The sequence below is a fragment of the Amblyomma mixtum genome, chromosome 4 (genome assembly GCF_055824585.1).
Source record: "Amblyomma mixtum isolate Tamu chromosome 4, ASM5582458v1, whole genome shotgun sequence".
NCBI lineage: Eukaryota > Metazoa > Arthropoda > Arachnida > Ixodida > Ixodidae > Amblyomma > Amblyomma mixtum.
Window position 1 is genome coordinate 116,364,819 of NC_143015.1, and position 26,266 is coordinate 116,391,084.

At 51.9% G+C, this 26,266-nt stretch overlaps 1 protein-coding gene across 1 annotated transcript in view; it reads left to right on the forward strand.

The window, feature by feature from the left end:
• LOC149348018 (fatty acid synthase-like) overlaps positions 1-26,266 on the forward strand; it is an 80,755-nt gene that overhangs the window by 7,534 nt on the left and 46,955 nt on the right. Inside the window, exons 3-6 of the mRNA XM_089541663.1 lie at positions 15,870-16,070; positions 17,607-17,729; positions 22,094-22,327; positions 24,860-25,161. Of these exons, the coding sequence (XP_089397789.1) occupies positions 15,870-16,070; positions 17,607-17,729; positions 22,094-22,327; positions 24,860-25,161 (860 nt within the window). The remainder of the gene's footprint in view (positions 1-15,869; positions 16,071-17,606; positions 17,730-22,093; positions 22,328-24,859; positions 25,162-26,266) is intronic.

Consider the following 26,266-nt stretch of genomic DNA (forward strand, 5'->3'; position numbering starts at 1 on the left):
TGGCGGCATTATTCCCCCTCCGCCCGAAAGAAGAAAGCAAAAACGTGGGCGCACTTTGAGCGAACGGGAGGAAGTAAGCAAGGAACAAAGGGTCACGTGCCGCTCAACGGCTGCAGGCACAAATGAAAAAAAAAAACACGGAAGAGGCGCCGCCCGTTACTGCGTAAAGTAAGGTTTCATGCGCAGTACGTGCACGACCTCAGGCTGAGGTCGACGCGCGAACTCGGCAGAGTGCCATCGGGGAGGACTTCATACGTCACATCCGTGATGCGACGCAGCACTGTGTACGGTCCAAAGTTGCGGCTCAGGAGCTTCTCCGACAGGCCTGGGCGACGTACTGGGGTCCATACCCACACTTTGTCGTTGGGGTGGTACTCTACGTGTCGATGTCGTTGGTTGTAGCGTTGTGCATCCGTGGCCTGCTGGCGTCGAATGTGCATACGGGCTAGTTACCGGGTAAACTCCTCGGCGTCTGACGTGAGCGCATGATCGTCAGGGGCGCACGGAAGCATGGCGTCGAGCATTGTCTGTACGTCACGCCCGTAGACGAGGCGAAACGGCGTAAAGCGAGTCGTTTCCTGAATCGCTGTGTTATAGGCAAACATCACGTATGGGAGGATCTCGTCCCAGGTCTTGTGCGACGTACAATGCGAGCATGTCTGTTAAGATTTTGTTGAGGCGCTCCGTGAGCCCGTTTGACTGCGGGTGGTATGCAGTAGTCTTGCGGTGGGTCGTGTTACTCATCTAGAACACCTCGTGCATGAGCTGCGCTGTAAACGCAGTGCCTCTATAGGTGATTACGGAGGACGGGGCGCCGTGTCGTAAAACGATGTGGTGTATGAAGAAATGCGCGATTTCAGAGGATGTACTGCGCGGCACCGCCTTGGTTTCCACATAGCGCGTCAAATAATCAGTCGTAACTATAATCCACTTATTGCCAGAAGATGATACATCGAATGGGCCCAGAAGATCAATGCCGATTTGGTCAAAAGGTGTGCGAGGTGGTTCAATTGGATGGAGCAAGCTTGCAGGCATTAGCGCTGGCGACTGACACGTTACGACGCTGGCACTCGTGGCAACCTCTGACGTAGCGGTGGATGGTCGCTGCAAGTTTAGGCCAATAATAGGCCTTACGGACTCGAGCGAGCGTGCGTGCAAATCCCAAGTGGCCAGAGGTGGGCTCATCATGACACGCGGAAAGGATGTCGTCGCGGAGGTCTGATGGCACGACTAGGAGGTAGGTCCGGTCACCGTTACGTGAGTTTTTCTGGTACAGTACGCCATTGCGAATGCAAAAGGAGGACAAGTGGCGGGAACAGGGTCGAGGTACGTTGGAAGCATGGCCCTCTAGGTGATCCATGACAGACCGCAGGTCAGCGTCAGCAAGCTGCCTTGCCACCAAGTACGAACTGCTGATCACGCCTAGGAAACGATTGTCACCCTCTGTGTTGTCATCAGCTTGCTCGACGGGTGCGCGCGAGAGCGTGTCGGCATCTTCGTGTTTATGGCCGGACTTATAGACAATTGTATCATCAAATTCCTGAAGGCGAAGGCTAAAGCATGCTAGGCGGCCTGATGGGTCCCGGAGATTGGTTTGGTTTAGTTTATGTGGTTTAACGTCCCAAAGCGACTAAGGCTATGAGAGACGCCGTAGTGGAGGGCTCCGGAAATTTCGCCCACCTGGGGTTCTTTAGCGTGCACTGACATCGCACAGTACACGGGCCTCTAGAATTTCTCCTCCAAAGAAATTCAGCCGCCGCGGCCGGGATCGAACCCGCGTCTTTTGGGTCAGCAGCCGAGCACCATAACCACTGAGCCACCGCGGCGGTCCGGAGATTGGTGAGCCAGCACAAGGAGTGGTGGTCTGTGACGACTTTGAAATGGCGACCGTAGATATAAGGGCGAAATTTCATTGTGGCCCAGATGACAGCGAGGCACTGTGGAGTGGTTGATTTCGGTGCGCGAGAGTGTGCGACTCGCATACGCGATCACATGTTCCACGTCTTCTTGATGTTGAACGAGGACGGCACCAAGCCCAATTATGCTAGCGTCGGTGTGTATCTCGGTAGCAGCCTCCTCATCAAAGTGAGCAAGCACAGGGGTAGCGTAAAGCCGTTGTTGTAGCTCTGTGAAAGCAGCCTGTTGCGCGCAAGTCCAGACGAACTGTGTATCTTCACGCGTTAAACGGGTCAGGGGTTCAGCGATCTTGGACAAGTCTGCGATGAAACGGCGGTAGTAGGCACACAAACCCAAGAAGCGCTTGAGCGCTTTCTTTGTAGTAGGACGGGGAAACTCGGCTACGGCGGCAGTTTTCTCAGGATCGGGTCTTACACCGTCAGCGCTCACAACATGGCCGAGAAACTTAAGCTATTTGTAGCCAAATAGGCACTTCTCGGGTTTAAGTGTCAGGTCGGCCAACCGCAGGGCATCCAGCACGGTCCGCAGGCGTTTAAGGTGTTGGTCGAAGGTTTCTGAAAATACCACCACGTCATCTAGATAAACTAAACAGGTTTCCCATTTGAGGCCAGCCAGGACAGTGTCCATCATGCGCTGAAACGTCGCCGGCGCTGAGCAAAGGCCGAAGGGCAACACTTTAAACTCAGGGGGTCTTTACAACGTCGATATCCAGCGACCGCGCCCCCAGAGGTCGCTGTCTTCAGTTTTCCCGGCGAGGGCTGGGCGAGCGGTCCGCCGTCGCTCGCGAGAAGTGCTGCGGATTCCGTGAAAAGGATGATCGGCGAGGTGACGGTGATCGGGACTGACGGCGCGCCATGGACCACAGGGGTTGCTTGGTCACGTACTCTTCAATCGCAGGGGGCCTTTGGCCAAATCAGGGTCTTGGCGTATCGGAGGAAAAACCGTGCAGGCCAGGCTCTCGATATGGGCACCGGCGGAACAGGTGACCGGGCTCCCCACAATGGAAACACAAACGTCGTCGGTCAGGGCCACGCCAGACGTCCGCTCTGCGCAGGGAACGTCGATCACTCGGGATGTGCTGCACTTTCTGCACGGAGAGTAGCGGGACGTCGTGAGGGGCTTGAACAAATAACGCTGTATTTGGGGCAGGGCGTCGTAGAGCGTCAGCATATGTCGTGCGGCAGTAGTCTGTCTGGATGGGCCGTGGAAATGCCGCTGGATTTGGGGAAGGGCGTCGCAGAGCTTCAGCGTCCTTCGGGTGGTAGTAGTCAGTCTGGATGGCTGTAGTTCACCGCGTAGTAACGGAGGCCTGATAGCTTGCTGCACCCCTTCGCGGATAACGCCCATAAGGGAGCTGGCCCTTGGCTGAAACGTACCAAAAAGACACGTCAGGTCTTCTACGTACATCGTTACCGTTTCGTTGGGCCTTTGTATGCGGGGCTGCAGGGCGCGTTCAGTTCCCTCCCGACGATCAGCGCTGATGTAAGCGGCGCGCAGTTGACGTCGTAACTCATGCCATGGTAAAAGAGTGCCCTCACGGTTTTCGTACCACGTACGAGCACCGTCCTCCAAGCTGAAGAAAACGTTCCTCAGCTTGGCGGCGTCATCTCATTGGTTAAATGCGGCGACATGTTCAAACTGGAGGAGCCAATCTTCCCCGTCCTCCAGCTGAGTGCCGTGAAAGGACTTTGGTAGCTGTGGGTTCTGGACGGTGTAGTACGCGACGCCTTACATGACTGGTCGAGGGACAGGCGCCGAGGTAAAGTCAAACGGCCTGAGCTCCGGAGGCAGCCGGCCAGGCGCCGAGGTAGTCTCCAATAGCCCATGCTCATGGGACAGTCCTAGATTTCGGCGATTGACCCGATGCACTGGCGTGTCGACAGGGAGAGGTCTGGGGTCCTCGGTGTTAGGAGGGGTGTGCGACATATTCCAGGGCGATTTACCCCGCACCTCGACCACAAATGTCACAAATAGAACCGCAATCAAAAGGGCTAGGCACAGGCCGCAAGCACAGAAGCAGAGTCCCAGCCTGGGGGCCACACCAAGCCCATCTGCCCTAAATCCCGCCAATCTATGGCAATAAAGTTGTTTCTCTCTCTCTCTCCGAGCGCACGCGAGTCCCTCACTTCTTTGTCCTCTAGGCGCCGCCCGGGGACATCTGGCGGCAATATATATATACATATATTGTGAGATGGGTACTGGGCTGGTTAGAGTACTGTGCGCCGGCGGTAGACACAGAGACACAGGCCTCGAAGACACAGAGGTCGAGCACCACGAGCACCCACACAAAGCGATGGCAATGCCGCTCAACACAACGGTAAGAAGTTCGTCGTCGTCTTCGCTTGAACAGGAACTTCTTCGTCGTTACAACTGCCCCCCGGGGAGAAGAGGAGCCATACTGGCGACTTACGGCGTAGGTGGGACGGCCGGGTCATAATACGGCTTTAGGCGCTGGACGTGAACAGTCTCGCGTCCGCGCCGGCGAAGATCAGGAGACGGCATCAGCGGTTCCACCACGTAATTAACAGGCGAGGTGCGTTCCACAACTCGGTAGGGGCCGTGAAACTTTGAAAGAAGTTTCGAGGAGAGGCCCGGAGTACTGGATGGAATCCAGAGCCACAGGAGGCTACCAGAAGAAAAGTGCGGGGACGTGTGATGGCTGTCGTGGCGGGATTTCCGACGGTATTGGGCCTCAGTTGTGAGAGAACGGGCGATTTGGCGACACTCTTCTGCGTGTCGTGCAGCTTGCGAAATAGGAGTACACTCAGATGCGTCAGGCTGGTATGGGAGAATGGTATCGAGTGGAGCAGAAGGATGACGGCCGTAAAGAAGATAGAACGGTGAGAAGCCGGTAGTCGACTGCGTTGCGGTGTTGTAGGCGTACGTCACATACGGAAGGACGAGATCCCAATTGGAATGGTCTGATGAGACGTATATAGAGAGCATATCACCGAGGGTACGGTTAAATCTTTCTGTAAGGCCGTTAGTTTGCGGGTGATAGGCAGAGCTTGTTCGGTGAATGATGTTGCACTGGCGGAGCAAGGATTTGACAACTTCCGATAAGAAAACGCGGCTTCTGTCACTCAGCAGTTCGCGCGGTGCGCAGTGGCGAAGAATGAACCGTCGCAAAATGAAGGAGGCGACGTCAGACGCTCAGGCGGATGGAAGGGCGGCGGTTTCTGCATACCTCGTCATGTGGTCAACGGCGACGATAGCCCAACGGTTACCGGCTGCAGTGTAGGGAAGAGGTCCATACAAATCAATGCCTACGCGGTCGAATGGGCGCGGTGGGCAAGGTAGCGGCTGCAACTCGCCTGCAGAACGGTGAGCAGGGGGCTTGCGACGTTGACAGGGCAGGCATGAGCGGATGTGCTTAAGGATGAAGTTATACATTCCGCGCCAGTAGTAACGCAGCCGGATCCGATTGTATGTTTTGAAGACTCCTGCGTGTCCGCATTGTGGGTCAGCGTGGAAATAATCACAGACTTGCGAGCGGAGATGGCGAGGAACAACTAATAACCACTTGCGACCATCTGCGCTGTAGTTGCGGCGGTAAAGGAGATTGTCACGAATGGCGAAGTGAGAAGCTTGGCGATGGAGAGCGCGTGATGGAGAAGCCGCCGTAGGGTCAGAAAGGAAATCAAGCATAGTCGCAATCCAAGGGTCCATGCGCTGCGCTGAAGGCATGTCGTCGATGTGAAGCAACGGAGGGGAGTCTTCGAGTGTTGAGAGGCCGGCGAGCTCAACCGGAAGGGGGCAGCGAGAAAGGGCGTCGGCATCTTGGTGCTTGCGTCCGGAGCGATAAACTACGCGGGCGTCGTATTCCTGCAGACGAAGAGCCCATCTTGCGAGGCGGCCGGAGGGGTCTTTCAGTGAGGATAACCAGCAAAGCCCATGGTGGTCCGTCACGACGTCAAAGGGACGACCATAGAGATAAGGGCGGAATTTGGTAAGAGCCCAAACGATAGCCAAACACTCTTTTTCCGTTACTGAGTAATTGGACTCTGCCTTCGTCAGGGTGCGGCTTGCATAGGCGACAACGTACTCAGCAAAGCCAGGTTTGCGCTGCGCGAGTACAGCCCCGAGGCCAACACCACTGGCGTCGGTGTGGACCTCGGTAGGGGCCGTCGGGTCGAAATGGCGCAGGATAGGTGGTGCGGTGAGGATGCGGCGTAAGGTATAAAACGCGTTGTCGCATGCGGGTGACCACTGTGAAAAGTCGGAGCTGCTGAATACGAGTTGTGTTAAAGGGGCAGCAATCGATGAAAAGTTGCGAATAAACCTACGAAAGTAGGAACACAGGCCAAGGAAGCTGCGCAGTTCTTTGACAGATGTAGGCTTGGGAAAAGCAGCGACCGCACGAAGTTTGGCTGGGTCTGGAGAAACGCCTTCCTTGGAGACAACGTGCCCTAAGATAGTGAGTTTACGAGCGGCAAAACGGCATTTCTTCAAGTTTAGCTGCAAACCGGCCTCAGAAAGGCAGTTCAAGACGTGCCTCAGGCGATGGAGGTGGGTGTCAAAATCCGCAGAAAAGACGACGATGTCGTCGAGGTAGCAGAGGCATACCTTCCATTTTAATCCCCGCAAAATGGTGTCCATCATCCTCTCAAATGTTGCAGGCGCATTACAAAGGCCGAAAGGCATAACTGTAAATTCGTATAAGCCGTCGGGGGTTACAAAAGCGGTTTTGGGGCGATCGGCCGCTTCCATGGGGACCTGCCAATATCCGGAACGAAGATCGAGGGAAGAAAATAGTTCGGCCCCTTGCAAACAGTCCAAAGCGTCATCGATGCGCGGAAGAGGGTAGACATCCTTCCGCGTAATCTTATTAAGGCGGCGGTAGTCGACACAAAATCGGATGGAGCCGTCTTTCTTCTTGACCAGCACAACAGGCGAAGCCCAAGGGCTACTGGAGGGCTGGATCACGCCGTCTTTGAGCATTTTATCAACATGCTCGTCGATAGCATGGCGCTCGGTGGCAGATACACGATAGGGGCGCTGCCGCACTGGTGCGTGGTTGCCGGTGTCGATACGATGGGTGACCGTTGAAGTTTGGCCCAAGGAACTCCGATGACAGTCGAAGGAGGAGCGGAACTGGTGAAGGAGGTTAAGAAGCTGCGTCCGTTGCGGGGAAGGAAGATCGGTGGCGATAGAGCGAAGGAAGAGGTCTGTAGCGGAGGAATCAGGCGCAGAAGATGGAGGGCTGAGCGCAGTCATGGCTAGATGAGGCGAATCGGCGGGGTCCTCACAGGTGAGAATGGACGCAATAGATTGTACACTGCCGAGACATTCGCCATGGCGCAAAACAGTAGGGAAGGAAAACGGGTTAGAGACCCATAGCACGGAGAGGCCAGCAGAAATAGTGAGCACAGCGTAGGGCAGCAGGAGGGACTTGCGGCGCAGGAAAGTGCAGGCCGGCGTGAAGAGAACAACGTCATCACAAACAGAGTCACAAGAGATGCTTACAAGCGCAGTGGAGCTGGGAGGAAGGACGATGTCTTCGGTGACGACGGCTTTAGCGCAGGGAACAGAAGGAGCAGCGTCTGGCGAGACATTAGGCAAAGCGGAGAACCCAACTTCTGCGCGAGCGCAGTCGATGACAGCTTCGTGACGCGACATGAAATCCCACCCTAAAATTAAAGAATGTGAGCAAGAAGGCAGCACGACGAACTCGATGTAGTATAGTGTGTCCTGGATTCGAACTCGAGCGGTGCATGCTGCTAACGGCGTAATCGGCTGTGCGCTGGCCGTGCGCAGCGTTAGTCCCGAAACTGGCGTCTTAACTTTCTTTAAAAAAGTACATAACTTTTCGTCCATCACCGAAATCGCTGCACCGGTGTCTATCAGCGCCATCACAGACACGCCCTCAACAAAAACATCAATAAGATTCGCAGGTGATCGATGAGGTCTTCGAAATTTCGACGGAGGCGCAGTTCTTGCCTCCGGAACTGCGGCGCCTAGTTTTCCTGCTGAGGAGAATTAGGGCGACGTCGCATGGGGGAGATAGAGCGGCGTCGTGGCGAAGGGGAGCGGCGGCTGGAGAGGGCTGAACGATCAGGGGAGTAAGGACGACTTGGCGTTTGGTCGACAGCCTCAGAATATTGACGGGTTGGAGGCCAGTACCCCGAAGATTGCGCGCGTGGTGCTGGCGCTTGGAGATGGCGACGACAGTAGCGCGCGACGTGGCCAGGCACTCCGCAAGTGTAGCATACAGGACGGTTGTCACTCGTGCGCCACGGATTGCTTGCTCTTCGAGCTGGTCGCAGGGAAGGTGAAGACGCTTGCACAGGCACGTACATTGTAGGATAGGACGACGGCGGGGGCTGTACTAGAACGTCGGCGTAAGTCCGAGGACCGGCTACAGGTCTTGGGGCGACGTCGGCGCAAGGCATGGGACTGGTGACAGACCTTGGAGCAGCATCGGCGTAAATCAAGGGTGCGGTGACAGGTGGCGGAGGATGGAAGGATGGAAGCGCCTCAGTAACCTGGTGTTGTATGGCCTGTCGAAGAGCCGAGGCCAAATAAGGCGGCGCCTGTTGAGGGCTAGGCAGAAGAGAAAGTTGCCGAGCTACCTCTTCACGGACGAAATCTTTGATTTGCTGCAGCATAGAGGTGTTGTCAGCTGCAGGCGCCAGTCCAGAAAGCGATTCAACCTGGGCTTGGTGTTGCCGAGTCAGTAATCGCTGTTTGCGCAGCTCCTCGAAGCTCTGGCAGAGCGTGAACACATCCTTAACGGTGCGCAAGTCCCGGGCCAATAGCATCTGAAAGGCATCATCGTCGATACCTTTCAAGATGTGTTTTATCTTGTCGGCTTCGGACATGTTCGCATTGACATGTTTGCATAAGTCAATGACTTCTTCTATATAGCTGGTGAAGCTTTCGCCGACGTGCTGCGAGCGTTCACGCAAACGCTGTTCAGCCCGATGTTTCCGGACAGTGGGGCGACCAAAGACTCCGGCAAGCTTCGTTTTGAAGGCCGCCCATGTTCGGATGTCTCCCTCATGGTTCCGATACCAGAGGTTAGCGACCCCCGTTAGATAAAAAATTACGTTGTTCAGCTTCGTATCGTCGTCCCATCTATTGTACAGGCTCACCCGTTCGTATGACGCGATCCAGTCTTCCACGTCATTCTCATCGGCTCCGCTGAAGATTGCCGGATCTCGCTGGCGAAGGGAGCCGGCGCAGATGAGAGCTGGTCCCGTTTGCACAGATTGGGTTTGGGCGTCTTCTGGCATTTCAAGAGTGGGAAGAGTGCGGTTACGCAGCTCCACGATGGAGATTTCTACCCCGCACCTCCACCAAATGCAAGATGGGTACTGGGATGGTTAGAGTACTGTGCGCCGGCGGTAGACACAGAGACACAGGCCTCGAAGACACAGAGGTCGAGCACCACGAGCACACACACAAAGCGATGGCAATGCCGCTCAACACAACGGTAAGAAGTTCGTCGTCGTCTTCGCGTGAACAGGAACTTCTTCGTCCTATATATATATATATATATATATATATATATATATATATATATATATATATATATATATATATATACACCTGCCACTGCTCACCATGCTCACCATGCGATAAGGTTGCTAAGGAAGTGAATCGGTATGGTGTGGAGCGTCGTGAGCTGGAGGGTGGGGGGCGTTCCTGTCATCGCCATCATCAGCCTGACTGCTTGGCAAGGACCTCCCATGTCTCTCCAATTACCCTCTCCTTTGCCATTTGCGGCCACCGTATCCCCGCAAACTTAATCTCATCCGCCCACCTAACTTTCTGCCGCACCCTTCTAAGCTAGCCTTCTCTTGCGGTTATCTTGCCTTCGCATTACATGCCCTGCCCAAGCCTATTTCTTCCTCTTTATTTCGACTAGGATATTGCCACCTAGTATTGCCAGGTGGCGCATACGAAGTAGGGCGACGACGACGAAGTAGGGCTCGCGCCGTGTGGAGTCTGTCGCTGTTGTTGCCCCAGCTTGCCTGGCCTTCCCTTTCGTGCCTACTAATAAACCCCCCTTCGTCAGCAAGTACGTTACAGTCTGGTGTAGGCGCTGGGTAAGATCCCTGTATATGTCTAATACTCCTCCGCATACCCTGGGCTCCAGTCCTTCGCTGGTGGACACCCCTGTGCACCGTGCTAGCCGGAGAAACCAAGGCCTACCTCCCGAACACGGGCTTTTGGAGTCTGCAAGAGCACCCACCCATCGACCTGTTATGCCAGCTGCAGCCTACTATACCTTGCAGAATCCGCGACTGCCCAAACCATTCCGTGGCAGTCAGCTCGAAGACGTCGAAGACTGGCTGGTCGAGTTTGAACGCGTGGCCTCGTTCAACCAGTGGGACGACGCAGCCAAGCTTCGAAACGTCTTCTTTAGCCTGGAGGATGGGGCACGTACGTGGTATGAGAACCGAGAAGATGCGCTAACATCATGGCATGAGTTCCGCCGACGCCTGCTGGAGACCTACACCAGCACGGATCGCCGAGAACGGGCTGAACGGGCTTTGCAGTCTCGCATTCAAATGCCGAATGAGTCTGTAGCCATGTACGTGGAGGATATGACTCGGCTCTTCCGGCGAGCTGACCCGGCCATGCCCGAAGAGAAAAAGGTGCGCCAACTCATGCGCGGCGTCAAAGAACAGCTATTTGCAGGCCTCGTGCGCAGCCCACCACCGACCGTCGCTGCATTCCTTGCCGAGGCCGCGACGATGGAAAAGGTTCTTCAACAACGTTCTGCGACTTACAACCGGCCCGTGCATGCTGCTGCAGTTACCGAATCGTTTGCCACCGCCGGGAGCCACCCTGACGATTTGCGCGAACTGATTCGCACCATCGTGCGTGAAGAGGTCCTCAAGTTTTGCAGCCCTTCGCAGTCTGCACTTGGTTCGCTTTCCGCTCTTGTTCGCGAGGAGGTGCAACAGGCGTTCAGGGGTCCTACCGTCGAAACACCACCTCTGCCGGGAGACTACAGCCGCCCCACCTATGCCGAAGTTGCGAGACGCCCGGCTGCAGCGTCGCCACCGCCGATTCCAGTAACGCCTCCTGCACCGCTGTCCCCAGTTCCACCAGTCCCGTATTACGACGATCGCCGAGTGCACTTGCGGAAGGCCGATGTCTGGCGCACACCTGACAACCGGCCACTCTGCTTTCACTGCGAAGAACCAGGCCATCTCTACCGCAATTGCTCTTATCGACGCCTCGGTCTGCAGGGCTTTCGCGCCGATTCGCCCAGACCCCGGTTTGGCCACCGGCCTCCAGCCATTGAAGACTTCCTCGCGGAACAGCGACTTTCAGCCCGTGCGCCGCATCAGCCGCGCTCATCTTCTCCGCGGCGCTCTTCCCCGAACCCGCACAGCTCCCCGCGAGCAGTACAGGGTCGCTCGCCGAGCCGTCGCCGGGAAAACTGAGACCAGCGACCTTCGGGGGCGAGGTCGCTGGGAGTCGCTGCACTGAAGACCTCCCGCCGCCGCCGCTACGCTCCGACCGTGAACAGATAGTACCGTCATCTGACCAAGACAGCTGCGTTTCCTTGGACATTCCTGTTCTTCTCGACGGTCACAGAGTCAGTGCATTAGTGGACACCGGGGCCGACTATTCAATTATCAGTGATAAATTGGCGACTCTTCTAAAAAAAGTCCTTACGCCTTGTTCTGTAGTGCATCTCCGTACTGCCGGTGGTCATCTCGTTACTCCAAAGGGTATTTGCACGGCTCGCGTTCAGATTCAGGGATCTACGTTCGTCGTCAGTTGTGTAGTTCTATGCAATTGCTCCCGCGATCTCATTATCGGCATTGACTTTCTGCGGGAGTATGGTGCTGTCATCGACCTCCGCCGACGAATCATCACCTTTTCGACCGGTAAAGCGACCCACCTCGCCGAATCTTGCCATCGCAGTGCCGCCCTTCGTGTTTCTGCAGACAGTGTCACGTTGCCGCCACGGAGCAGTGTTTTGGTTGAAGTCACTTGCAACGACTTGCATGACGCAGAAGCAGTCGCCGAGGCTAACCGTTCACTCCTGCTTACTCAAGGCATCTGCGCCGCTCGCAGTCTACTGACGCTTCGTGGTGGTCGGTCTGCGGTCCTGGTCACTAATTTTTCTAATGAGTACCGGCACCTTTTTGCAGGAACGGCTATCGCTTCTGCCGAACCTGTTACCGATATTCCCGTTTGTTTTGCGTCCGCGGCAGCCGGCACAGACGAACCTTCCCTTGAAAACGTCGACATAAACTGCCACCTGTCTCGGGAGCAACGCCTGGCTTTGGAACAGCTGCTGAAGGAATACAAGTCGTGCTTCGCTTCCTCCTCGAAGGTTCGTCAAACACCCATCACGCAGCACCGCATCATCACTTATGACGACGCTCGCCCTATACGACAGCAGCCTTATCGTGTTTCTGCTAAAGAACGGGCGGTTATCCAAACTCAGGTTCAGGAAATGCTTGACGATGGCGTTGTTCAACCTTCCCAAAGCCCGTGGTCTTCACCTGTAGTCCTTGTTAAGAAGAAGGACGGCACTCTCCGGTTTTGTGTCGACTATCGCAAACTGAACAGTGTGACCAAAAAGGACGTCTACCCGTTGCCGCGCATTGACGACTCGCTGGATAGATTACGGCGCGCTAAGTACTTCTCATCCATTGACTTAAAGAGCGGCTATTGGCAAATTGAAGTAGACGAACGGGACCGCGAAAAAACCGCCTTTGTGACTCCAGATGGCCTCTATGAATTTAAAGTGCTTCCTTTCGGTTTGTGCTCCGCCCCGGCTACGTTCCAACGGATGATGGACACCGTCCTCACAGGCCTCAAGTGGCAAAGCTGTCTTGTTTACTTGGACGACGTCGTAGTTTTTTCGGAAACGTTTGACCAACATCTCCAGCGCCTGCGGGCTGTCCTCGAAGCCCTCCGCTCGGCAGACCTTACCCTGAAGCCCCAGAAGTGTCATTTCGGTTACGAAGAGCTGAAATTTCTGGGTCACGTTGTGAGCGCTGAGGGAGTACGGCCGGACCCCGAAAAGACTGCCGCCGTCGCACGTTTTCCCTTTCCGACCGACAAGAAAGCTGTCCAGCGCTTCCTGGGTCTCTGTGCGTATTATCGGCGCTTTATTGCGGACTTTTCCACGATTGCTGAGCCGTTGACGCGCCTCACCAGGAATACCACCTCCTTTGTCTGGACCACTGAGCAACAGACCGCTTTCTCTACGCTCCGCCAGCGCCTTCAAACACCTCCCGTTCTTGCGCACTTCGACGAAGATGCCGATACCGAGGTCCACACCGACGCCAGTAACATCGGTCTTGGCGCGGTCCTTGTTCAACACCAAGACGGCCTTGAGAGGGTTATCGCCTATGCTAGCCGTACTCTCTCCCGCGCCGAGAGCAATTACTCCACGTCTGAAAAAGAATGTCTTGCGGTCGTGTGGGCCACCATGAAGTTTCGCCCTTATCTTTACGGCCGCCCATTCAAAGTGGTCACCGATCACCACTGCCTATGCTGGCTGGCAAATTTGCGAGACCCATCTGGACGCCTGGCACGCTGGAGCTTACGGCTCCAGGAATTTGACATTACTATTGTTTACAAGTCCGGCCGCAGACACGAAGACGCCGACACACTGTCGCGTGCACCAGTTGATCCTGCCGACGCAGCGCCCGATGACGACAGCGGCTTCCTTGGTACTCTCACCGCCTCCGACCTACTGACTCGGCAGAGGGCGGACTCGGACCTTCGCGCTCTCATTGACGCCCTTGAAGGTAGTGATACGGTTATACCTCGCCACTTCTCTCGACGTCTTGGCTCCTTCTGTTTGCGGCAAGGTCTCTTGTACAAGAAGAACTCGAGAGGCAACGATAGACCTTACCTTCTCGTCATTCCAGCCGACCTCCGATCTGACGTTCTTTTCGCCTGCCACGATGAGCCCACGTCTGGCCACTTGGGCTTTTCACGTACGCTCGCCAGAGTGCAGAACATGTATTACTGGCCTGGACTTTCTGCTGATGTCAAACGATACGTTAAAAGCTGCCGAGAATGCCAGCGCCGGAAAACGCCACCACTTAAGCCGGCGGGTTTTCTCAAGCCCGTTACTGCCCCTCGCGCTCCGTTCGACCAGATCGGCATGGACCTCCTCGGCCCTTTCCCCTTGTCGCAGGGCGGCAATAAGTGGATCATAGTTGCTACCGACTATTTGACTCGCTACGCCGAGACCAAGGCGATCCCTCGTGGCACAGCTTCAGAAGTCGCAGAGTTTTTCATGCACAACATCGTCCTGCGGCATGGCGCTCCTTCGCACGTGATTACAGACAGAGGGACGGCGTTTACAGCGCAACTAATCGACCACATCTTTCGGCTGAGCTGCACAACACACCGCAAGACCACGGCCTACCATCCGCAGAGCAATGGCTTGACCGAACGATTAAACAGGACCCTTGCGGACATGTTGTCCATGTACGTAGATGTTCAACACAAAACTTGGGATGAGGTCCTGCCGTATGTCACCTTTGCCTACAACACCGCCCTGCAGGAAACTACGCGCTTCTCCCCGTTTCGCCTTGTGTACGGACGCGAAGTCCAGAGCATGCTTGATGCCATGCTCCCGTGCCCAGAGGATGACCAACTCGCCCCAGACGCCCAACAGTTTGCCCAACGTGCTGAAGAAGCCCGTCAGCTGGCCCGCGTGCACATCGGGCAACAGCAGAGCTCGGATGCGCGCCGTTACAACCTTCGCCACCGACAGGTTGACTACAAACCCGGTGACCAAGTCTGGGTGTGGACTCCTGTTCGTCGCCAAGGCTTGTGTGAGAAACTGCTCTCCCGCTATTTTGGCCCTTACAGAGTGGTACGGCGTGTGAGTGAGGTTAACTATGAAGTGGTTCCGGACGGTGTCGCGCAACCGCGACGCCGACAGCCCGACTCTGACATTGTGCACGTTGTGCCGTACTATACACGGTGACGCAACCGTGCTGATGTTTTCGCGCGCTTCAGTTGCGGCAGTTTGCTTGTTTTTTTTTGTTTATTTTTCGTTTCACCCTTACGTCGACAGCGACAGCGCTCTTTTTTTTTTTTTTCTTCATAAGGGGGGAATAATGCCACCTAGTATTGCCAGGTGGCGCATACGAAGTAGGGCGACGACGACGAAGTAGGGCTCGCGCCGTGTGGAGTCTGTCGCTGTTGTTGCCCCAGCTTGCCTGGCCTTCCCTTTCGTGCCTACTAATAAACCCCCCTTCGTCAGCAAGTACGTTACAATATCATTAACCCGCGTTTGTTCCCTAACCCACTCCGCCCGCTTTCGGTCTCTTAACGTTACACCTACCATTCTTCCCTCCGTAGCTCGCTGCGTGGTCCCTAACCAGTCTTTTCGAAAGGGCCCGTGTTTTGCAGCGAAATAGTAAGAATTTTTTAAGCCACAGTTCCGACAGTAATCGCGTTTTCGACAATGAAACAAAGTGATCTTGATATCACCAATCGCCGGCTAGTAATTTCTGATATCAACTAGGAGCCCAACTGTAAAAGTTAAAAAGGTTTTTTTTACACATTTATTAACGAGTTTGCTGCTTAATAATATTGCCACGGCTAGAAAGTCGGGACGGCCAGGACACGTTTCACTGTGAAGCGCCAGGCAGCAGCGGACCCCCGAGGGCACCACACCGAAGAGACGACGAAGAAGAAACACTGGCCGCCACCATGGCTAAGGCTAGCCATAGTAGCGGTTAAGAGAGTTCGGCCGGGAGACGGCGCCACGAGGGTGCCCAGGAATGTGGCAATATTCATCTCTTTTCTGATGAAACGTCTACGCTGGTATTACAGGGCATAGGACCCCTCTTCATAACTCAAAAAGCATATTTCAAACAAATCTGTCGCGGGTTTCCCTGAAACACCTGCTATATTATAACACTGAAACACGCACATAATTCCTAATGAATATTCAACTACTTCTAACATGGCTGCGTCTGCGTATTTCCTTTGCCCTTGTGCAGGACCTAGCCTGACCGTCAACACAGCATCGTCGTCGACAATGACTGCGCTCTACATGGCCACGACGGCGCTGCAGTCAGGAGACTGCGACGCGGCCATCGTGGGTGGAGCTAACGTTCTCCTCAATCCCTGCACGACGTTAAATGCAATAAAGCTTAACATGTTGTCTTCTGACGGGAGATGTAAAACCTTCGATACCAAAGGCAAGTGTTTTGCTCTCAGTGCATTCGATTCCATAATGACTCTTTGGCGACAAAATAAACTCCGATGCGCCGAAGTTGAAGGTGCATAAAAAGGGAGCATCTTTACCAGGAATTCGGAACAGCTCCCAGCAAGTTCCGGTATGTCCAGCGGCCTATCAAGTTTTGTTCTGCAGCCACTCGGTCATTCTCCTTCTTTCTTATGTCTCGGATGCCGCCAGCGCGCTGTTTTTTGTATGTCCAGTGCTATGCGCCACATGGTGGCAGACAAAAGAACTAGAACTGCTAGTTTCGAATTCCTGTTAATGAATGGCTCGACGTTCACAAAGATTTAGTTACACAATTTTGTGACAATGCTTCGAAAAAACGACAACCGAAGACTAATACAACTTTTCTTCTCAAAGACTTTCCATTGATCTCAGGCTGCACTGTTAGTATTCTGTTAGTGTTCATCACCCTGAGAGAAGAAGCTTAAGTGTGTCAAGTGCTCACTTGTCATCTGCGAGAAGCCGCATTTTTGAAGCGCTCCGAAAATACTCCTTTAAAATTTTGCGATAGAATAAGCTACGAAACCTCGTATTCATAATGCTTACAAAATATTTTCAGTCATGATAAGTAAACGTCCTGCAGTGCAACGTATTCTTGCTAGTTCACGAATTCGCACTATGTCTCCAGAGTAACTAAACTTTCAGTGATCTTGACTCTTGCTAGATAGGGCGCGAGACAAGACCATGCTGCCAAGCTGTAGCTAAAGAGAGGGTCCCCTTCGGCGGCTGGCAGCTACGCCTGTTTAACACTTATATCCCTTCCATCTGGGTAGCAAAGCTTGATGCTAACTTGAAAGGTACCCTAAACATGCCTATATAAAAGTTACAGTGTTTCTAGGTTTGAATAAAGAGGAGGTAAAGACGGAGGAACATACCTGTAGCTCTCTCTCGCGCTATCCATCTGCGCTATACATGTCTTAGCTCAGAAAATCATAGTTCGGGCTGATCTGACTGCCTTTTTAAATCAATCTCTATCTCCCATCCCACTCTCCGTCTAATTTTCTTTCTCTGAACGAACGACTGCGCGGCAAATCCGCTACTCTCTCCGGCCCCTATCTAGCGCCAGCGCTTCCCAACAAAGTCACTGTACGGAAAAGTCGTTTCCCAAACCTTCTATTCACAAGTATCCCCTTTCAAAAAATTAATATAACCGCGTCTCACCACCAGTTCTCAGTTAGAGCTGCGCAAGCCCTTTATTCCACCCCCAGAGCAGATGACTGTCACGAGCCCGTGCAGCTGGTTGCAGGGGTATCATAACCTGGGGTTCTTTAATGTCAGTGCACGTTAAAGAACCCCAGGTGGTCGAAATTTCCGGAGCCCTCCACTACAGCGTCTCTCATAGCCTCAGTCGCTTTGGGACGTTAAACCCCATAAACCAAATCAAAGCAAAACATACGGGAGTTCTGCACAGCACGTGAAACGACATCAGTTGTACCTCCCTGATAGCAAAGCAAGGAAGCCATAGTGAATATGTGTCCTGTTCTGAATGCAGCGAATGGATACGCACGAAGCGAAGCAGTGGGTGCTGTCTTCCTTCAGCGGGAATCCGATGCACGGCGAATCTACGCCAAGATTATCAACGTCAAGTGCAACACGGACGGATACAAGATCGAAGGTACGGTCTCGTTTAGCGCCTTTATCAACCCACATGATTATTCACGCGACGCCTTCACGAGACAGTACTTACAATCTCACCTTCAGCAAAGCTTAGGCGATCACTAATAAGGACACGGGACGCAGTCGTATAGCCATGCTGTGCTTAGTAGCTTACAGAAGATCCCGGCAAGAAACAAGGCAGAGAATGTTGCTAAAAGAAACCACGCACTTAAATGCTGACATCATTAACACAAGGTAAATAACCAGATCACATTGCGAAATGTTTTGCATTGTGAGTCCGCAAAAGAGCATATTGTATTGATACTCTTTTCCTGAGCAGTATTCATCTTCCAGCAAAGAGGGCGCGAAAATCGTAGCTTTATGTCGGGCTGCACAAGACGTCACGTCAGCTGCATTGGAACTGCGTGGCAGCCTTAGAGCTTGGTAAGCTATGGTAGGGTTATAAACTACACGGTAAGTGGGAATTAAAGTCCCGAAGCTGTATGGCGACCATAACGGATGCCGAGGGAAGCTCCGGTCTTACTGCGATCACCTTCGGCTCCGTATAGTCCACTGTTATCTCAGAGAACATTATAGTTTTCGTATTTCCATCTCAGCGAAAAGCCGCACCCATGGCCGGGATTTAATCCTGCAGACTCGGGTTCAACAGCCGAACGTCAAATCCACTGAGCCGCCTAGGCAGGCTCCTTCGAGATAAATCTCAATTATTTTGGGCCGAACCCTTAGGTGCACTTTCACGGTACCACTTCCAATAAGCACAGACCTACAGTGGTGAAGCTCATTCACTGAACGCTACAACTTAATAACGTCTGCTCAGTTTGGCTTCCACAGGAACAAGTCTACGGAACTCGCACTGCTGGCCCGAAAGGAGTTCATTCTCGAAAACTTTGAATGTAAAAATATGGTACTTGGGCTGTTTCTGGACTTTTCCAAAGCCTTTGACCTCATTAATCATGAAATTCTCCTTCAAAACCTCGATCACTATGGCATAAGAGGCATTTCGCATCAATTACTTGCGTCTTACTTACAATACCGTACTCAGTTTGTCGTCATTGAAGGAAAACACTCCACATCAAAGTCAATCAAAACAGGCGTCCCACAGGGAAGCATCCTGGGACCATTTCTTTTCATTCTTTATATTAACGGGATAGTTCGCGTTGATGCAACGGCACATTATATAATCTATGCTGACGACACAAGTCTATTCTTTTCAGGCAAATCGTATGTTGATCTAAATATCCGAGCGAATAGAACGTTGTCCGAGATTAATGCCTGGGCTCAAATTAACTGCCTAAAGCTAAACGTTAATAAAACGAAGGCTATTTTATTTCACCCCCGACACACACATGTCCAGCGACCTTCTATTTTTTTTTAAATAACACTGAAATTGAAGTGGTAAAGAGCTTTAAATCACTGGGCGTGTATTTCTCAGAAAACATGACATGGGATGATCACGTAAACTATATCGTTAGTAAGCTATCCAGGACAGCTGGCGTTATGCGCCGTTACTGCTACAATTTTCCCATACCTGTTAACATGCTCATATATAACTCTTTATTTTCCTCTTTATTAAATACGCGTTTTCTGTATGGGCAACAACAACAGCTGGTAACATTAGCAAACTTACTGTCTTGCAAAAAAGGGCTTTACGCCTCGCCTGTAAAGTTCCATATCGCTTCCACACAGCAGGCCTATTCAAGAAGTACCACATAATACAAGTTTCATCGATGAACGATCACAGACTGTGCCACTTATATAAACTCAGTTTAATAAAAAATAATGATGCCATCACTAGCCTAGCAAGACTAGAAAAAAACATTTCTGCTTATAATGTGCGCCATCCTGAGATGTGGTATGTTCTAAAATGCAGGACCAATTATGGAAATAAAATGATAAAATTTAAATTGCCTACACTTCTGAATCACATGATAAAGGATGCTAACATTGACATATCAGATATAACACCAAAAGAACTGCGTTTATTGTTTGTATAATGTTGTGATATGATTTTCTAGTTCTTCTTGCCTGTTTTATACTAACCTTTTCAACGATGTTGCCATATCCGACTGTGTTCTCTTGCCGCACGCTTCTGTCCTACCCCGTGTGTTGGGGGTCAGGGCTTTTCAAGCTGTTCACACAGCTTTTCTCCTGTCCTCCTCGCAGCATCATTTTGTTGTGGAATAAATTTCAATTTCAATACCGCCCTAAAACGTATGGTAAGGAAATTTAGTCCTAGCCCGGCGCACCATCTCATATCGACCGGCTTTGCGTTCAAAGCAACCTCCGCTGGGTCGAAGAATTTTCCTTTGCCTTCCATTGCTGTTAAGGCCCCTATAGACCGTTTTCGGCGCGAGGAGGAAAATAGCCTCGAACTGGCGCGCGCGCGCCGCCGCTTCTCCTCCTCCTCTCCTCCTGGTATGCGCGGGCGGCGAAGTACGCGTTGAGTGACGTTCGTGTCCTGCTGTCTTTTGCACAAGAAAACAGTTTTTACGTGTTCTGACGCTGAGTGTGAACATGAATCGTGAGCTGAGGTCATCAGGATACCACTGCGCTGTTTTTGGCTGCACCAACAGCTATTGCAGCGAAAAAAACTAGCCGCAGAGCCATGAGCACAACATCAACAGCCGCGGCGTCAGTGCGGCTGCGACCTGTTCCATCTGCATCGCTTTCCGTCAGATGAAGACGAGCGATGTCTTTGGTTGGTTAGCGTTAACAGAGAGGATTCTGTGCCTCCTTGATGTCACATGCTTTCTTCTCCAGCAAATAAAAAATGACGTGTGCATCCGGACGTGTGTCCACTTCAGTCAGTGACAACACTTGGATGCCTGTACAGCTTGTGACCTGCAGACAAGTATGATGGTCACAAAATCTGAGCAATGGAAGTAGATAGCTCAGATAAGCAGAAAAAAGGCCTCTCCGAAGTTTTTGTTGCATGATAAATATGATAGCAAATGATATGCGATATTACGCACTGCCGAGTAAGCTGTGCGGTTGCAGCAGTGTTGTTACCGCGAACAACCGGGCCTTGGCAGAAGCAAAAGAGCGTGCTCACTGAACCAGTCGTCAAGATACCTAAGTCTGCAAAACTTGTTTGAAGACGCGTAGCGTGCTTAACGACGACCGCAAACGCGCTTGCTCACCAAAGCAAAATCGAGGTGCGGGTGGCGTGCGAATTTCTATTGCCGCGTGGCAAATACCCATGCAACCTCCCATCTATCTTTCTCTGTTTAGTGCGGACATTTATTTAGGGCCGCAACACTTTTCTTTCTACGAGTGAAGAGTGGACACGTACGCGAAAAAAAGTGGCGAGGAAGCGAGAACGACCATTGCTCGCGCTCGCTCGGTGGCCCAGCCCCTAAGCAAGCAATGATGACATACGCGATGTCAACTAACGTAGACAGTGCTTTCGTTCGGTGCCTGCACGCTCTGGCTTAGTAAACATTCTCGCACCTACCACCTAGACCTGCTCGTAGGCGAGCATTTATCTCGAAGTGATAACCAGCCGAAAGGCAGAGAGGACGCCAGGCATCAGACGCCTGAATCTGGAACGACGCGTATCTCGCTGAGAAGTGCACTGTAGTACCTGCCTGAAATTGTGAAGTCTATACAGGTCAGCTTTCACGAAAGAAATTCATCACCGTGAGTGGTCCAACAATACAGTTCGCGTCTGTGCACCACGCACATTTAAGCAAAGTGAAGTCCGGCAAACGCAAAACATTCATGAAATGACCTTGTTATGCTGGCGGTAATCGTACTCTATCGAACTCAATCAGACAGCATAAAAGAAGCTGGCTGCCTGTGTAGCTTCTTCGACCGCCGTCGTAGATAGCGATGCGACCGTTGCTATGCACTAGAGCAAACAAACAACTCGTAAACAAATTTCGTTTGCCTAGGTCAATCATCGGAACGACGGTGGAAGTGCTTCCTGCCCCATAATACGATGGAGTTCCGGCCATCACTAAACCAAACGGCGGCAGTCTTGCTCGAAAAGCTTTTCCCGTCATCTAGGCGCATTTCTAGCATACACACACACACAAACACACACAAAAAAACCAGAACTCCGAAACGCCAATTTGCGACGCCTCCGTACTACCGTGGGCGCAGCACAAATGCGCGCGCGCATACCAGCATGGCGCTAGGGACAAGAACAGAACATAGACGGTGCCACCTCCCCAAAATGGCGGCGCCCTAGATGAAATGGTCTATATCTGTCACAAAATACTTTGAATATTCCATGCACCCTCTAAAGGCCTGGAATGTCCACTGACGGTTTTTAGTCGCAAGCAAGAACGTTCAAACACAAAAAAACTCGCTTTGCCCGGCACGATGGGAAAACCATTCTTTTTCGGTCTGCACTCGCAGGTCCTACATATCCGTCCTGCAGGGCACATGAGCAGCTGCTGCGGGAAGTGTGCGCAGGTGCGAAAGTGGACCCGAGGGAGGTCTTCTATGTCGAAGCTCATGGCACAGGCACCAAGGCGGGCGACCCCCAGGAGTGCGGTGCATTCTGTGCTGTCCTCTGTCCCCCGGGGCGCAAGAAACCGCTGAAGATTGGATCCGTCAAAACCAGCATGGGACACGCAGAAGGCGCATCTGGTAAGACAATTAATGCTAATGCTATGGTGGGTCACGCAGAAGGCGCATCTAGTAAGACAACTAATACCAATACAATGGTGGGACTAACATTTCTTAAGCAGAAGGCGCACCTGGTAAGACAACTAATGCTAATACTACGGTTGGACTAACAGGGGTCACGCAGAAGGCGCATCTTGTAAGACAACTGATACCAATACTATGGTGGGGCTAATTTAGGTCGCGCGGGAGGCGCATTTAGTAAGACAACTGATACCAATACTATGATGGGGCTAACATGGGTCGCGCAGAAGGTGCATCTAATAAGACAACTAATGCCAATACTGGTGGGACAAAAATGGTTCACGCAGAAGGCGCACCTCGTAAGACAACTAATGCTAATTCTATGGTGGGACTAACTGTAGTGCAGTGTCTTCTGACACCTATCACATGGTGTGGGCCTGCCCCTCCAAACCCGCTAATCCCCCCATTCCCAACCCAAGCCGGGAGGACTGGGAGGCGACCCTGCTCGGCTGCCACCACGTACAGGCCCAACAAGCTTTAGTCGGGCGCGCCCGGGCGGCTGCCACCGCCACTGGGGTCCCATACTAGGGACCTCCACCTAGTGTTTGTAAGGATCGGTCCCTTACGGGCTGATCCAAACATACCTCCTGTTCATTCTTAATAAATGTTTTCACCACCACCACTAACATGGGTCACTCAGAAGGCGCACCTGATAAGACAACTAATGCTAATACTACGGTGGGACTAACATGGGTCACGCAGGAGGCGCATTTAATATGACAACTAATACCAATACCACGGTGAGACTAACATGGGTCGCGCAGAAGGTGCATGTGGTAAGACAACTAATGCTAATACTATGGTGGGACTAGCATGCGTCACTCAAAAGGCGCACCTGACAAGACAACTAATGCTAATACTATTGTTGGACTAACAGGGGTCACGCAGAAGGCACATCTAATAAGATAACTGATGCCAATAATTTAGTGGTGCTAACTTGGGTCGCGCAGGAGGTGCATCTAGTAAGACATTTGATACCAATACTATGGTGGGCTCACATGGGTCGCGCAGAAGGTGCATCTAGTGATACAACTAATCCCAATACTGGTGTGAAAAGCATAGGTCACGGAGAACGCGCACCTGGTGAGACAACTAATGCTAATACTACGGTGGCACTAACATGGGTCACGGAGAAGGCGCACCTGGTAAGACAACTAATGGTAATACTATAGTTGGACTAACAGGGGTCAGCCCCGCCGCGGTGGCTCAGCGGTTATGGTCGGCTGCTGACCCGAAAGACGCGGGTTCGATCCCGGCCGCGGCGGCTGAATTTCTTTGGAGGAGAAATTCTGGAGGCCCGTCTACTGTGTGATGTCAGCGCACGATAACCAACCAACCAACCTAACAGGAGTCACGCAGAAGGCGCGTCTAGTAAGACAACTAATACCAATACTATGGTGGGATTAACAAGGGTCAAGCAGAAGGCGCATCTGGTAAGACTACTAATGCTAATAATATGGTGATACTAACATGGGTCATGCGGAAGGTGCACCTGGTAAGACAACTAATGCTAATACTATGATAAGACTAACATCGGTCCCGCAGAAGGCGCATCTTCCACCATAGCATGCGAATGCTATAGTCGGACTAAGCAAAGAACTGGAAAAAAGTGTCCCGGCCCGTGCCCCTAAGTATAACGGGCTTAATGGAATACGAAGTAGAAAAAACAACAAATAACGATAAAAAGAATTATGCATAGCGGAAAGAAAAGAAAAATTATTTGTACCGTTAGAGCCGGACCCATTGGAACGCTAAGGAGAGTTATTGTATGATGAAGGTAAATAATGGTTTTTCTTCCTTGGATGAGGTAATGAAAATCGAGATAATTGCATTATGAGAAGCCCACACTTCGGTATGTTCGCTCCAAATGGGGGGGGAGGAGGACGGGGAGGAGGACGGGGAGGACGTTCTCCCAAAGCTCATCCCGTCCGGCCTCGGAGTTTCCCCCTGCCTTAGCATGGGCGAACGTTCGCTCGTAACCATGCTGGTGTGTCGGACGTCCCCGATTCCTCAGCGTATTTTGTTGCTAGCTGGTGTTATTGTTGTTGTAAAAATAAATGCCTGTTTGTGTCAGCCAGTGTGCGTTCCTTTGTGCCCTCAGAGCAAGGCCCGCCGTGGTCGGCATTGCTCCGTAGCGTACGCGATCACGGGTTGGAGTCCGACGGTTTTTAAATGTGTCAGCCATGATTAAAGGGCGGAAACGTATTTATTTTCCCGATTAAAACCCCACAATTTCCAATATTGTGCCTAATTTCTGTGTTGCTAGGGTTCCGCCACATTGCCAACCCCACAGCGTCTCACTCTGTATGTTGTAATTGGCATCTACCACTTGTTGGTGGCACTATCTTCGTCGTCAAATTTCACACGCTCGTTCTGCACCTCTGAATGTGAAGTGGAAGTGTTTTATTCCCATTTTAGTCCTATTAAACACCTTTCCGGTTCAATGAACCTACTGGCGCACATTGCTCGCAGGGATTGCGTCGATGGCCAAAGTGATCCTCGCCATGGAGACCGGAATAATCGCTGGTAACTTACACTTCAATGAACCGAATCCGGACATCCCTGGGCTGCACGACGGTAGCCTCGAGGTCGTTACTGAAGCAACGCCATTTCCGGGCGGTCTCATCGGCATCCACTCCTGCGGCGTGGGAGGAACCAATGTTCACACCATCCTGGAGGGCAACCCTGGACCTCACGTGGACACTCTACCTCGCCAGAAGCGAGAACTTCCCAGACTCGTGATCATGGCCGGAAGGGGCAGAGATTCCCTGGAGGTTTGTTTGCTCTTCACACAAAGCTGAAGTTAATACATTTTGCCAAAATAAATCGCAGGAAGACTCAGGGTGATTAGGACCTAGTTCTAGTATACAGGGTGTTTCACCTAAGACTTTAAACAATTTTTAAAAATAGGCTGTTTAAGTTAGAACTCTTTTTTTGCGACATAAGATTTCCAGCGCAGTTGTGCATCAGAATACAGCTAAGACGTGCAACTAACATGCTGATTAGCTAATAGTGTACAGTTAACTTTTTAACTATTACTGTTAGCCACCTTAATTACTGAGAGACGTGTAGCACACCGTAATTAATACCAGTATGAGTTTCTAGAATTTCGAAAATGCGGTTACTCTCACCCCTGCGGCTCAACAAATTTGTGGCTACATCGCGCCAAAATACATGCATGCGCTTTCCAGGAGCTTGCAGGCAAAGCAACCTCTCCAGTACACGTAACTCGTCGCAATAGCCAAAGTTTGTTGCGCCACAGCGACGAGAATAACTGCGTTTTCCAAGTTCTAGAACCTCATATGGATATTCATTTTCGTGGGCTACACGACTTCCAACAATTAAGGAGCCTAACACTAATAGTTAAAAAAGTTAACTATTCAGTATTAGTTACTGATGCTGCTAGTTAGCGCGTCTTAGCTGTATACTGATGTACTACACCGTCCTTAATGCTATGTCCAAAAAGTGCTCTTCTAACCCCCAAAAAAAACTAATTTTAAAAATTGCGTAAAATCTCAGGTGAAACACCCTTTCCGTAAAGCATCCAGCCTCTTCAAAAGGACGTAGCATAGTGGTTACAAAACATGAGGAAAAAATTGCAAAGTACTGTGAAATGTTAAAAAAGGTAATAAATGATAATAAGGGGCCCCATTATTAACATTTAGATGTGAATAGAGCTTTATCCTGGCCTCATGGATGCACATGAAAAACGGCTCGGTGTGACCCCTTTTTACTTGGGAAAACCATCGGGCGCACCGATCGTCATCATCGTCAGCCTGGCTCTGCCCACTGCAGGGCAAATGCCTCTCTCATATATCTCCAACTAAACCTGTCCTGTGCAAGCAGCGGAAAATTCTTAATCTCATCCGCCCACCTAAC